The sequence below is a fragment of the Salmo trutta genome, chromosome 7 (genome assembly GCF_901001165.1).
Source record: "Salmo trutta chromosome 7, fSalTru1.1, whole genome shotgun sequence".
Taxonomy (NCBI): Eukaryota; Metazoa; Chordata; class Actinopteri; order Salmoniformes; family Salmonidae; genus Salmo; species Salmo trutta.
This window is the reverse complement of record NC_042963.1, coordinates 59,155,228-59,170,155: the sequence shown is the minus strand read 5'-3', so window position 1 is coordinate 59,170,155 and position 14,928 is coordinate 59,155,228. Positions and strand designations below refer to the sequence as shown.

General features: G+C 43.9%; 1 protein-coding gene across 2 annotated transcripts in view; it reads right to left on the bottom strand.

The window, feature by feature from the left end:
• Positions 1-1,148: 1,148 nt before the first annotated feature.
• The window catches only part of cib2 (calcium and integrin binding family member 2), a 38,948-nt gene continuing 25,168 nt past the window's right edge, over positions 1,149-14,928 (bottom strand). For both annotated transcript variants that reach the window (XM_029759549.1, XM_029759550.1), the window contains 4 exons: positions 12,057-12,168; positions 6,828-6,975; positions 4,292-4,487; positions 1,149-1,903 (listed from right to left, as the gene is read on the bottom strand). In XM_029759549.1, the coding sequence (XP_029615409.1) occupies positions 1,882-1,903; positions 4,292-4,487; positions 6,828-6,975; positions 12,057-12,168 (478 nt within the window). In that variant the 3' untranslated portion in view covers positions 1,149-1,881. The remainder of the gene's footprint in view (positions 1,904-4,291; positions 4,488-6,827; positions 6,976-12,056; positions 12,169-14,928) is intronic.

Below are 14,928 nucleotides of genomic sequence, written 5' to 3'. Positions count from 1 at the left end.
GAGACTGGTAGCAGTAGAGATGTCTGAGGGTCCCCTGAGGAGAGGGGTAAGAGACTGGTAGCAGTAGAGATGTCTGAGGGTCCCCAGAGGAGAGGGGTAAGAGACTGGTAGCAGTAGAGATGTCTGAGGGTCCCTTGAGGAGAGGGGTAAGAGACTGGTAGCAGTAGAGATGTCTGAGGGTCCCCTGAGGAGAGGGGTAAGAGACAGTAGAGATGTCTGAGGGTCCCCTGAGGAGAGGGGTAAGAGACTGGTAGCAGTAGAGATGTCTGAGGGTCCCTTGAGGAGAGGGGTAAGAGACAGTAGAGATGTCTGAGGGTCCCCTGAGGAGAGGGGTAAGAGACTGGTAGCAGTAGAGATGTCTGAGGGTCCCCTGAGGAGAGGGGTAAGAGACTGGTAGCAGTAGAGATGTCTGAGGGTCCCCTGAGGAGAGGGGTAAGAGACTGGTAGCAGTAGAGATGTCTGAGGGTCCCCTGAGGAGAGGGGTAAGAGACTGGTAGCAGTAGAGATGTCTGAGGTTCCACTGAGGAGAGGGGTAAGAGACAGTAGAGATGTCTGAGGGTCCCCTGAGGAGAGGGGTAAGAGACTGGTAGCAGTAGAGATGTCTGAGGGTCCCCTGAGGAGAGGGGTAAGAGACTGGTAGCAGTAGAGATGTCTGAGGGTCCCCTGAGGAGAGGCGTAAGAGACAGTAGAGATGTCTGAGGGTCCCCTGAGGAGAGGGGTAAGAGACTGGTAGCAGTAGAGATGTCTGACGGTATGGTAGAGATGGTAGAGATGGGTACATGTCTTCATTAGAACTAGAGAACAGTCAGGTGTGATGTCATCATCATTAATTATAGCAACAACAGAACATAGAAATGTCCAGAGCAATTCATCAAGAGCAGGCGAGAGGTCCAAACGTCCCCCTATTTACTAGATAGTGCATTACTGGCCCGGGCCAAAAGTAGTGCACTATCTAGGGACTAGGTTGCCATTTTGGACAAGTCTTAGAAATGACCCAACAATTCATTAACAGCAGGAGAAACAGAATATTATGCTTTATACGTGTGATGAGTAAATAGTGCATTGCTGTCATAAAACTGTCCATCTGTCTGTGTGACCTTGGTGATGCAGCGCTGTGCTCTCTGTCTCCCCTCTGTCTGTCCTCTCTCTTTGTCCGTCCTCTCTATTTGTCCTCTCTCTTTGTCCTCAGGTCTGGTCTTGTATAATGTACACCAGGCAGGTTCCAGGTCCTGACCCCTCTCAGGGCTGTATCCCCATCAGTTCATTAAGGAGACCTGAGCGTCCTTCAGTGACAGGAGAGGCCAGTATGGAGGTCTGAGGCACAAGGGGAAAGGGGAATGTGATGTTTCTGTGGACCTGCTAGTACTCCAGTATTCCTCCAAGGCCAGGGCTGGTCTGGGTTTGAGTGAGGAGGAACAGCTTATAAAAGGTTCCCATTTCATCTTCCTGTTTCTCTGTCGTTTTAAGAGAACATACAAAGCATCATTGTTCCATCAGTGGTTGTGATAATAGTATTACTACGACATATAATAGTCAACAAAAAACAAAAAAACATCCTCAAACCAAACAGATGAAAACCAAGTAGAGAATGTGGGTGTGTGTAAAAGAGGACAACCAAACTGAAGAGATCCAGGATCATAGTGAGAACGAAGCCAGTCTGTTCCTGTTTCAGCTGACATCTCTACAGACAGACGTCCAGGGAGAGTTATGTCTGTAGCCACAGAAAGGCACCGTGCTGTGGTCAGGGTGTGGGCAGGGTGTGGTCAAGGTGTGGGCACGGTGTGGGCAGGGTGTGGGCAGGGTGTGGGCAGTGTTTTTTGTATGGTCAGGATCTCTGCCATAAGATAAGAATATAGAATATAGACTTTCCATGGAGCCCTTTCATATTCTTATGTGGAAGGTACTGCAAAACAGAGACAGAACCGACAGAAAAACATGTTAAGGAACAACACACTGATCTACTATCATGACATGAACAACACACTGATCTACTATCATGACATGAATAACACACTGATCTACTATCATGACCTGAATAACACACTGATCTACTATCATGACCTGAATAACACACTGATCTACTATCATGACCTGAATAACACACTGATCTACTATCATGACCTGAATAACACACTGATCTACTATCATGACCTGAATAACACACTGATCTACTATCATGACCTGAATAACACACTGATCTACTATCGTGACCTGAATAACACACTGATCTACTATCGTGACCTGAATAACACACTGATCTACTATCTTGACCTGAATAACACACTGATCTATTATCATGACCTGAATAACACACTGATCTACTATCATGACCTGAATAACACACTGATCTACTATCATGACCTGAATAACACACTGATCTACTATCATGACCTGAACAACACACTGATCTACTATCATGACCTGAATAACACACTGATCTACTATCATGACCTGAATAACACACTGATCTACTATCATGACCTGAACAACACACTGATCTACTATCATGACCTGAATAACACACTGACCTACTATCATGACCTGAACATCACACTGATCTACTATCATGACCTGAACAACACACTGATCTACTATCATGACCTGAACAACACACTGATCTACTATCATGACATCAGATACAGACAGACAGTACTGTACTGTAGGCTAATATACCACATGTTAGATTATGCTGTATACAATATCCCCAAAATGACAAATTAAAAACAGGTTTTTATCAATAACTGAAATATCACAGTTACATAAGTATTGACCCTTTACTCAGTACTTTGTTGAAGCACATTTGGCAGCGATTACAGCCTTGAGTCTTCTTGGGTATGACGCTACAAGCTTGGCACACCTGTATCTGGGGAGTTTCTACCATTCTTCTCTGCAGATATCCCGAGTGGCGCAGTGGTCTAAGACACTGCATCTTAGTGTTAGAGGTGTCCCTACAGACCCTGGTTTGATTCCAGGCTGTATCACATACCTGCCGTGAGAGGGAGACCCATAAGGCGGCGCACAATTTGCCCAGCGTCGTCCGGGTAAGGGTTTGGCCGGTGTAGGCCGTCATTTTAAATAAGAATTTGTTCTTAACTGACTTGCCTAGTTAAAGGTTAAATAAAAAAAGTTATCTCAAGCTCTGTCAGTTCGGATGGGGAGCGTCGCTGCACAGCTATTTTCTGGTCTCTCCAGAGATGTTCGATTGGGTTCAAGTCCGGGTTCTGGCTGGGCCACTCAAGGACATTCAGAGACTTGTCCCGAAGCCACTCTTGCATTGTCCTGGCTGTGTGCTTAGGATCGTTGTCCTGTTGGAAGGTGAACCATCGGCCCAGTCTGAGGTCATGAGCGCTCTAGAGCAGGTTTTCATCAAGGATCTCTCTGAACTTTGCTCCGCTCATCTTTCCATCGATCCTGACTAGTCTCCAAGTCTTTGCCGCTGAAAAACATCCCCTCAGCATGATGCTGCCACCGCTATGCTTCACCGTAGGAATGGTGCCATGTTTCCTCCAGACATGCTTGGCATTCAAGACAAAGACTTTAATCTTGGTTTCATCAGACCAGAGCATCTTGTTTCTCATGGTCTGAGAGTTTTTAGGTGCCTTTTGGCAAACACCAAGCGGGCTGTCATGTGCCTTTTACTGAGGAGTGGCTTCCGTCTGACCACTCTACCATAAATGCCTGATTGGTGGAGTGCTACAGAGATCGTTGTCCTTCTGGAAGGTTCTCCCATGTCCGCAGATGAACTCTGGACCACCAAGGCATTTCTCCCCTGATTGCTCAGTTTGGTCGGGCGGCCAGCTCTAGGAAGAGTATTGGTGGTTCCAAACTTCTTCCATTTGAGAATCATGGAGGCCACTGTGTTCTTGGGGACCTTCAATGCTGCAGAAATATGTTGGTACCCTTCCCCAGATCTGTGCCTCAACACAATCCTGTCTCTGAGCTCTACGGACAATTCCTTTGACCTCATGGCTTGGTTTTTGCTCTGACATGCGCTGTCAACTGTGGGACCTTATATAGACAGGTGTGTATCTGTCTATATCATGTCCAATCAACTGAATTTACCAATGGTGGACTCCAATCAAGTTTTAGAAACATCTCAAGGATGATCAATGGAAACAGGATGCTTCGTCATTATGGGGTACTGTGTGTAGATTGATGAGGATTGTTTTTTATTTAATCCATTTTAGAATAAGGCTGTAATGTAACAAAATGTGGAAAAAATCAAGTGGTCTGAATACTTTCCGAATGCACTTCATGTACAGTAATACACTGACTAAAATAATACTGTTACCTTAAAAAGTCAGGAGCCCTGGTGATCATGTTTTCAAAGTCAGCGAAGGACAGTTTGCTATCTCCGTCTAGGTCAGCCTCTTCGATGGCCTTCTCACAGACCAGGGTGACCTCTTCAGGGCTCAGCTCCTCCCTCGTCAGCTTGTTCAACGTCTTCTCCAGATCCTCCTTACACAGGAAGTTATCCACATTGAAATCTACACACACACACACACACACACACACACACACACACACACACACACACACACACACACACACAGGATGTTATCCACGTTCAAATCTAACACAGAAAGTTACATAGGTGATGAATCCCAAACCAGCTCCTCACCCCTACCAACTCGCTCGGAAGGCCATCCGTTGTAACGTGTTAGTGATGAAGCTCAGAGGGTGACTTCAAGAGTGGTGAGGGGATCAAATAAACCCATCAATTTCGGGACAGACTGGTCACTTGAATGATGCAATTCATGTTCCACATTTAAATAATAGAACGAGCATGAAATTCAAATAAGAAAATTCCCCCTGTAGTTTAACAAGATGTGAACCTCAGTAACAGTTATACATTTAATTTGGAGTTATTTCATGTTACACGTGTCAAGACTCAAACAGATACAGGTGGCTCATAATTAGGCACCTCAATTATTTTGTGTGAAATTGCACTAACTAAAAACTAACGCAGTGCATTATGGGATACCTCTATCTGGTGTACGTGACAATAAAACAAATTATATTATTTTTGTGCTGGCAACTGACTCGGTCGAAGTGACTATCAAAGGTTCTAATTAGCCCCTACACCGTCCATCATTTTTACGCCCTCAGCTTTGGGACACTTAATGTCATCAGGTAGGGTTAACTTTATAACTATATTTTTTTTTACAAAATTTTGAAATGTGTCGTTTTCACATATGTATACACTGGCATTGTGCTGGGATATTGAAAATGAAGTTGGCAAGTGGTAGATTTACCCTTTTAACAGAGATTAATGTAGGATTAAATGTGATTATCATATACAGTGCCTTCAGCAAGTATTCACAGCCCTTGACTTGTTCCACATTTTGTTGTGTTACAAAGTTAAATTAAAATGGATTTAATTGTAATGTTTGGTCGACGATCTACACAATACTCCGTCATGTGAACATAGAATTTTTCTTCCAACATTTTTTTTTTTTAATGAAAAATAAAGCACTAATATATCTTGATTAGATTAGTATTCACCCCCCTAAAACAATACATATTGGGAACACATTTGCCAGCGATTATAGCTGTGAATATTTTGGGATTAGTCTCTAAGAGCTTTGCACACCTGGATTGTACAATATTTATTAATTTGTATTTATTTAACCTTTATTTAACTAGGCAAGTTGCCCATTATTCTTAAAAAAATTCTTCAAACTCGGTCAAATTGGTTGTTAATCATTGCTAGAAAGCCATTTTCAAGTATTGCCATAGATTTTCAAGCCAAGTTAGGCCAAACAGTAACTTGGCCACTCAGGAACATTTAATATCATCTTGGTAAGCAACTCCAGTGTATATTTGGCCTTGTGTTTTAGGTTATTGTCCTGCTAAAAGGTGAATTTGTCTCCCTGTGTCTCTTGTAAAGAAAATTGAACTAAGTTTTCCTCTAGGTTTTGCCTTTGCTTAGCTCTTTCTTTATGTCCAATGACAACCATACCCATAACATGATGCAGTCACCACTATGCTTAAAAAATATGAAGAGTGGTACTCAATGATGTGTTTCCCCAAACATAATGCCTTGTATTTAGGACAAAAAGTTCATTTCTTTGCCACATTTTTTGCAGTATTACTTAAGTACCTTGTTCCAAACAGGATGCATGTTTTGAAATATTTGTATTATGTACAGGCTTCCTTCTTTTCACTCTGTTATTTATGTTAGTATTGTGGAGTAACTACAATGTTGTTGATCTTTCCTCAGTGTTCTCCTGTCACAGCCAGCTCTGTAACTGTTTTAAAGTCACCATTGGCCTCATGATGAAATCCCTGTATCTTTGTAGTGACTGGGTGTATTGATACGCCATCCAAAGTGTATCTAATAACTTCACCATGCTCAAAGGGATATTCAGCATCTGTACCCTTCTTTGCAAGGCATTGGTTGAATCTGTGCTTGAAATTCACTACTCAATTGAGTTACCTTACATGTAATTGTATGTGTGGGGTACAGACATGGGGTAGTCATTCAAAAATCATGTTAAACACTATTATTGAACACAGAATGAGTCCATATAACTTATTATGTGATTTGTAAAGCACATTTTTACTCTTGAATTAATGTAGGCTTGCCATAACAAAAGGGTTGAATATTTGTTGATTCAAGACATTTCAGCTTTTCATTTTTTATTAATTTAGAAAAATGTTCTACAAACAAAATTCAATTTTGAAATGATGCAGTATTGTGTGTAGATCAGTGACACAACATCTCAATGTAATATATTTTTAATTCAGGCTGTAACACAACAAAATGTGGAAAAGGTTAAGGGGTGTGAATACTTTCTGAAGGCTCTGTATATCAGCATACTCACCGTATATTTTGAAGGCGTATATGGCCTTGAGCTCCCTGGGGGCCGTCTCACTGAGGACAGAGAACATATCCACAAAATCGTTGAAGCTCAGGTTCCCTGCTCCGTCCTCAGAGAAGGACTCCACGATCCTGTTTCTGAACGGGTTCTCCTACAGGACACACAGTGAGAAGGGGAGACAAGGCAAGGCTGTCATTACTCATACATCACTGTCTATCAAGGCTATCATCAGTATGTCACTGATACAATAAGGGTTTTAATCTACAAGAAACAGAGAGACAAGGGGACAAGGCTAACATCACTGATAGAAGACAATGAGCCAGTGGTCAGACAATGACTTATTTACTATGTGTGAATGGAATTTAATGTGGAAAGCACATAAGTGTCATTATCTGTATTTATTATGATTAAACAAAGCCTGTGTGTCTATGTATGCTGATTATTCAACAATATGCAGGTCAGCAACCACAGCTAACGAAGTCACTGAAGCCCTTAAAACTTATTCGGGATCGGTGTCCCTTCCATGGGACGGTTGAGCTATCGTAAGCTAATGCGATTAGCATGAGGTTGTAAGTAACAAGACCATTTCCCAGGACATTGTCACGTTCGTCGTATGAATGAGACCAAGGCACAGCGTGTGTATCGTTCCACATCTTTATTTATCTGTGAAAGTATGCAAGACATACAATAAACTAATAAAGAAAAACAACAAACCGTGACGAAGAGGAGCAACATACACTAACTCAAAATAATCTCCCACAAACACTATTGGGAAAAACAACAACTTAAATATGATCCCCAATTAGAGACAACTATGACCAGCTGCCTCTAATTGGGAATCATTCGTAAAACCCCAACCTAGAAAAAAGAACCTAGAACACAACATAGAAAATTTAAACTAGACAAAACCCCCCAGTCACGCCCTGACCTACTCTCCCATAGAAAAATACAAGCTCTCTATGGTCAGGACGTGACAGTACCCCCCCCCCCCCCCCAAAGGTGCGGACTCCGGCCGCAAAACCTGAAACCAAAAGGGAGGGTTAGGGGGGGTGTCTAATGTTGGTGGTGGCTTTGGTGCAGGATGAAGAACCTTCTCATCCCGCGGATCCTGCCGCATCGGAGGCGGTTCTGTTGCGGGACGAAGAACCCTCTCATCCTGTGAACCCGCCAGCATCGGTGGAGGCTCCGGACTGTGGGCCGTCTCAGGAGGCTCCGGACTGTGGACCGTCTCAGGAGATTCCGGACTGTGGACCGTCGTTGGAGGTTCCGGACTGTGAAACGTCGCCGGAAGCTCTGGACTGGGAACTGTTGCCGGAAGCTCTGGACTGGGAACTGTCGCCGGAAGCTCTGGACTGGAAACTGTCGCCGGAAGCTCTGGACTGGAAACTGTCGCCGGAAGCTCTGGACTGGAAACTGTCGCCGGAAGCTCTGGACTGGAAACTGTCGCCGGAAGCTCTGGACTGGGAACTGTCGCCGGAAGCTCTGGACTGGAAACTGTCGCCGGAAGCTCTGGACTGGGAACTGTCGCCGGACTGGGCAGGTGCACTGGAGGCCTAGTGCGTGGAGCCGGGACAGGTGGCACCAGACTGGTGACACACACTTCAGGGCGAGTGTGAGGAGCAGGCACAGGGCGTACTAGACTTGGGAGGCGCACTGGAGACCTGGTGCGTAGAACCGGTGCAGGATATACTGGACCGTCAAGGCACACTGGAGGTCTGGAGCGTAGAGCTGGCACAACCCGTCCTGGCTGAATGCTCACTTTAGCCCGGCAAGTGCGGGGTGCTGGCACAGGATGCACTGGGCTGTGAAGGCGCACTGGCGACACAGTGCGTAGAGCTGGCGCAGGATATCCTGGACCGAGGAGACGCACCAGAGACCAGGAGTGCAGAGCCGGCACAACCCGTCCTGGCTGAATGCTCACTTTAGCCTGGCAAATGCGGGGAGCCGGCAACGAGCGCACCGGGCTGTTAATGCGCACTGGAGACACGGTGCGCATCACCGCATAACACTGTGCCTGTCTGGTCACACGCTCCCCACAGTAAGCACGTGGAGTTGGCTCAGGTCTCAACCCTGACTCTGCCAATCTCCCCGTGTGCCTCTCGGGCTTCCCCCGTGTGCCTCTCGGGCTTCCTTTGCTGCCGTGCTAGTTCCTCGTAGCGTCGCCGTTCTTTTCTCGCTGCTTCTATCTCCTCCTTCGGATGGCGATACTCCCCAGCCTGCCTCCAGGGTCCTTTCCCATCTAGGATTTCCTCCCAGGTCCATTCCTCCTGACCACGCTGCTTGGTCCTTTGGTGGTGGGAGATTCTGTCACGGTCGTCGTATGAATGAGATCAAGGTGCAGCGTGTGTATCGTTCCACATCTTTATTTATCTGTGAAACTATGCAAGACATACAATAAACGAATAAACAAAAACAACAAATGGTGACGAAGAGGTGCAACATACACTAGCTCAAAACAATCTCCCACAAACACTAGTGGGAAAAACAACAACTTAAATATGATCCCCAATTAGAGACAACGATGACCAGCTGCCTCTAATTGGGAATCATTCGAAAACCCCAACCTATAAAAAAGAACCATGAACACAACATAGAAAATTTTAACTAGACAAAAACCCCAACATAGAAAAAAGAAACTAGAACCAACATAGAAATAAATAAACTAGACAAAACCCCCCAGTCACACCCTGACCTACTCTAACATAGAAAAATACAAGCTCTCTAATGTCAGGACGTGACAGACAGACAAATCTGATATTGGCAGAAAGCTTAAATTATTGTTAATCTAACTGCACTATCCAATTTACAGTAGCTATTACAGTGAAATCATGCCATGCTATTGTTTGAGGAGAGAGCACAATTTTGAACATGAAAAGTTATTAAAAAACAAATAAGGCGCATTTGGGCAGTCTTGATACAACATTTTGAACAGACATACAATGGTTCATTGGATCAGTCTAAAACGTTGCACATACAGGGATGTCATCTAGTGGCCAAAATCTAAATTGCACCTGGGCTGGAATAATACATTATGGCCTTTCTCTTGCATTTCAAAGATGATGGTACAAAAAAAATACAAAAGAACGGTTGGTTTTTTCTTTGTATTATCTTTTACCAGATCTATTATGTTATATTCTACTACATTCCTTTCACATTTCCACAAACTTCAAAGTGTTTCCTTTCAAACGGTACCAAGAATATGCATATCCTTGCTTCAGTTTTGAGCTACAGGCAGTTAGATTTGGGTATGTCATTTCAGGCAAAAATTGAAAAAAAGGGGCTAATCCTTAACAAGGAGTTGCAGTCAGTTTTGGAAGGTGTGGCCAGCAATAAACTGGTCCTGAACATCTCTAAAACTAAGAACATTATATTTGGTACAAATTGTTCCCTAAGTTCTAGACCTCAGCTGAATCTGGTAATGAATGGTGTGGCTCTTGAACAAGTTGAGGAGACTAAATTACTTGGCTTTACCTTAGATTGTAAACTGTCCTGGTTAAAACATATACTATTAGTAGACACACAGGCTTTACTCAGAACAAGTGGCAGATCATTAGTAAAGATTGAAAGAAGTAAAAGGGGCCTAGACATCCGCCCTGAGGAATTCCTGATTCTACCTGGATTATGTTGGCGAGGCTTCCATTAAAGAACATCCTCTGTGTTCTGTTAGACAGAAGCCATAACACATACGTTTTTCCATCAGCAGACTATGATCGATAATATCAAAAGATGCACTGAAGTCTAACAAGACAGCCCCAAAATCATTTGATCATCAATTTCTGTCAACCAATCATCAGTCATTTGTGTAAGTATCGTACATCTTGAATGCCCTTTCCTATAAAAAAGTGCCAAAAATCTGTTCATTTGTTTACTGTGAGAGAGCATTGTATCTGGTCAAACACACCTGTTCCCCCAAATTTACTAAGGGTTGGTAACAGGCTGATTGGTCAGCTATTTGAGCCAGTAAAGAGGGCTTTACTATTCTTAGGTAGCGGAATTACTTTAGCTTCCCTCCAAGCCTGAGGGCACACACTTTCCAGTAGGTTACCTGTGTGTGTTGATTACCAGTGTGATTGCCAGTGTGATTACCAATGTGTGTTGATTACCAGTGTGATTACCTGTGTGTGTTGATTACCAGTGTGTTGATTACCAGTGTGTGTTGATTACTAGTGTGATTACCTGTGTGTTGATTACCAGTGTGTGTTGATTACCAGTGTGATTACCAGTGTGTGTTGATTACCAGTGTGATTACCAGTGTGTGTTGATTACCAGTGTGAATACCAGTGTGTGTTGATTACCAGTGTGATTACCAGTGTGAATACCAGTGTGTGTTGATTACTAGTGTGATTACCAGTGTGTGTTGATTACTAGTGTGATTACCAGTGTGTGTTGATTACCAGTGTGATTACCAGTGTGTGTTGATTACCAGTGTGAATACCAGTGTGTGTTGATTACCTGTGTGTGTTGATTACCAGTGTGATTACCAGTGTGTGTTGATTACCAGTGTGAATACCAGTGTGTGTTGATTACCAGTGTGTGTTGATTACCAGTGTGATTACTTGTGTGTGTTGATTACCTGTGTGTGTTGATTACCTGTGTGTGTTGATTACCTGTGTGATTACCAGTGTGTGTTGATTACCAGTGTGTGTTGATTACCAGTGTGATTACTTGTGTGTGTTGATTACCTGTGTGTGTTGATTACCTGTGTGATTACCAGTGTGTGTTGATTACCAGTGTGAATACCAGTGTGTGTTGATTACCAGTGTGTGTTGATTACCAGTGTGATTACTTGTGTGTGTTGATTACCTGTGTGTGTTGATTACCTGTGTGATTACCAGTGTGTGTTGATTACCAGTGTGAATACCAGTGTGTTGATTACCAGTGTGATTACTTGTGTGTGTTGATTACCAGTGTGTGTTGATTACCTGTGTGATTACCAGTGTGTGTTGATTACCTGTGTGTGTTGATTACCTGTGTGATTACCAGTGTGTGTTGATTACCAGTGTGATTACCAGTGTGTGTTGATTACCAGTGTGATTACCTGTGTGTGTTGATTACCAGTGTGAATACCAGTGTGAATACCAGTGTGTGTTGATTACCAGTGTGATTACCTGTGTGTGTTGATTACCAGTGTGAATACCAGTGTGAATACCAGTGTGTGTTGATTACCTGTGTGATTACCAGTGTGTGTTGATTACCAGTGTGAATACCAGTGTGAATACCAGTGTTACCTACATTTAGTTCCGGCATGCTGACTATAAGAGCTAAGGGTATTGTAACATCAGGCTCGTTGGTGTAGTCCATGGGGACTAGGTGTGGAGCCAGCTCATGGTATCGCCCATGTAACCTAGAACACAAGACAATAACAACTATTAGTAGTGGTATCAACACATTGACTTTCATATCTTCTTTCATTCCTACAATAAGAAAACAAACAATGTTACTGAATAAAGATACCGGATGAGATGAAACATGCTGTTTACATAGGGATGTGGATGAGATGAAACATGCTGTTAACATGGGGATGTGGATGAGCTGAAAACATGCTGTTAACATGGGGATGTGGATGAGCTGAAAACATGCTGTTAACATGGGGATGTGGATGAGCTGAAAACATGCTGTTAACATGGGGATGTGGATGAGCTGAAAACATGCTGTTAACATGGGGATGTGGATGAGCTGAAAACATGCTGTTAACATGGGGATGTGGAGGAGCTGAAAACATGCTGTTAACATGGGGATGTGGAGGAGCTGAAAACATGCTGTTAACATGGGAATGTGGATGAGCTGAAAACATGCTGTTAACATGGGGATGTGGAGGAGCTGAAAACATGCTGTTAACATGGGGATGTGGATGAGCTGAAAACATGCTGTTAACATGGGGATGTGGATGAGCTGAAAACATGCTGTTAACATGGGGATGTGGAGGAGCTGAAAACATGCTGTTAACATGGGGATGTGGAGGAGCTGAAAACATGCTGTTAACATGGGGATGTGGATGAGCTGAAAACATGCTGTTAACATGGGGATGTGGATGAGCTGAAAACATGCTGTTAACATGGGGATGTGGAGGAGCTGAAAACATGCTGTTAACATGCCAGCAGCACACCACCCTGCATCCCACTGTTGGCATGTCTCTGAAGTTAAGCAGGGTTGGTCCTGGATGGGAGACCAGATGCTGCTGGAAGTGCTGTGGAAGGAGAAAGAGGCACTCTTTCTTCTGGTCTAAAATAATATCCCTGGGCAGTAATTGGGGAAATTGACCTGTGTAGGTTGCTGTCTTCCAGGTGGAATTTAAACAGGTGTTCTGACTCTCTGTGGTCACTAAAGTCATTAACGGTGGTGTCCTGGCTAAAAACCGAATTTACAATCATGGCAACCTAATCATCCCCAGCTTCCAATTGGCTCATTCATCCACCTCCTCTCCCCTTCAACTATTCCCCAGGTCGTTGCTGTAAATGAGAATGCGTTCTCAGTCAACTTACCTTGTAAAATAAGGGTAAAAACAATGTTTACACACCCCGCTCTGCAAGGTAACATAAACAGAGTCATGATGACACTGGCCATTAAAACCAATCTGATCTATGTTGTTATACAGAAGAAGAACAGTTGTTATTTGAACAGTCAGCAGTGTTGTTCTGTTCTCTGGACAGGCAGGGATGTCAGAGCTAAACCTCTGACCCTTGACCCTGGAACAACCCCTTCCAGGTGACATCTCAGTTGTCATGGCAGCACTATGCATCTGGAAGGCCATTGGGCTCTGATTACGAGCTCACTGAGGTAGCATAATATAAACCTGTCAGGACGAGCCTGTGTCTGAGATCGTGTTACATACAGGACAGATTAAACACCTCCTGATGACCTTGACCTCTGATTGATTGATCAGATAATACACCTTCTTACCTCCTTCCATTGGCTGACTAGCTCCAACTGTCCTAATGGATGAGATTTCTGTGAAAGACCAAATTGTCTATTCCCTTCTCCTTCCGACACAAATATTAATTTCCACAAAGTTTGCTGCTTCAGTGTCTTTAGATATTTTTGTCAGATGTTACTATGGAATACTGAAGTATAATTACAAGCATTTCATAAGTGTCAAAGGCTTTTATTGACAATTACATGACGTTGATGCAAAGAGTCAATATTTGCAGTGTTGACCCTACTATTTCAAGACCTCTGCAATCCGCCCTGGCATGCTGTCAATTACCTTATGGGCCACATCCTGACTGACGGCAGCCCATTCTTGCATAATCAATGCTTGGAGTTTGTCAGAATTTGTGGGTTTTTGTTTGTCCACCCACCTCTTGAGGATTGACTACAAGTTCTCAATGGGATTAAGGACTGGGGAGTTTCCTGGCCATGGACCCAAAATATTGATGTTTTGTTCCCCGAGCCACTTATTTATCACTTTTGCCTTATGGCAAGGTGCTCCATCATGCTGGAAGAGGAATTGTTCGTCACCAAATTGTTCCTGGATGGTTGGGAGAAGTTGCTCTCGGAGGATGTGTTTTCATGGCTGTGTTCTTAGGCAAAATTGTGAGTGAGTCCACTCCCTTGGCTGAGAAGCAACCCCACACATGAATGGTCTCAGGGTGCTTTACTGTTGGCATGACACAGGCCTGATGGTAGCGCTCAACTTGTCTTCTCCAGACAAGCTTTTTCCGGATGCCCCAAACAATCGGAAAGGGGATTCATCAGAGAAAATGACTTTACCCCAGTCCTCAGCAAGCCAATCCCTGTACCTTTTGCAGAATATCAGTCTGTCCCTGATGTTTTTCCTGGAGAGAAGTGGCTTCTTTGCTGCCCCTCTTGACACCAGGCCAACCTCCAAAAGTAATCGCCTCACTGTGCGTGCAGATGCACTCACACCTGCCTGCTGCCATTCCTGAGCAAGCTCTGTACTGGTGGTGCCCTGATCCCGCAGCTGAATCAACTTTAGGAGGCGGTCCTGGCGCTTACTGGACTTTCTTGGACGCCCTGAAGCCTTCTTCACAACAATTGAACCGCTCTCCTTGAAGTTCTTGATGATCCGATAAATGTTTGATTTATGTGCAATCTTACTGGCAGCAATATTCTTGCCTGTGAAGTCCTTTTTGTGCAAAGCAAT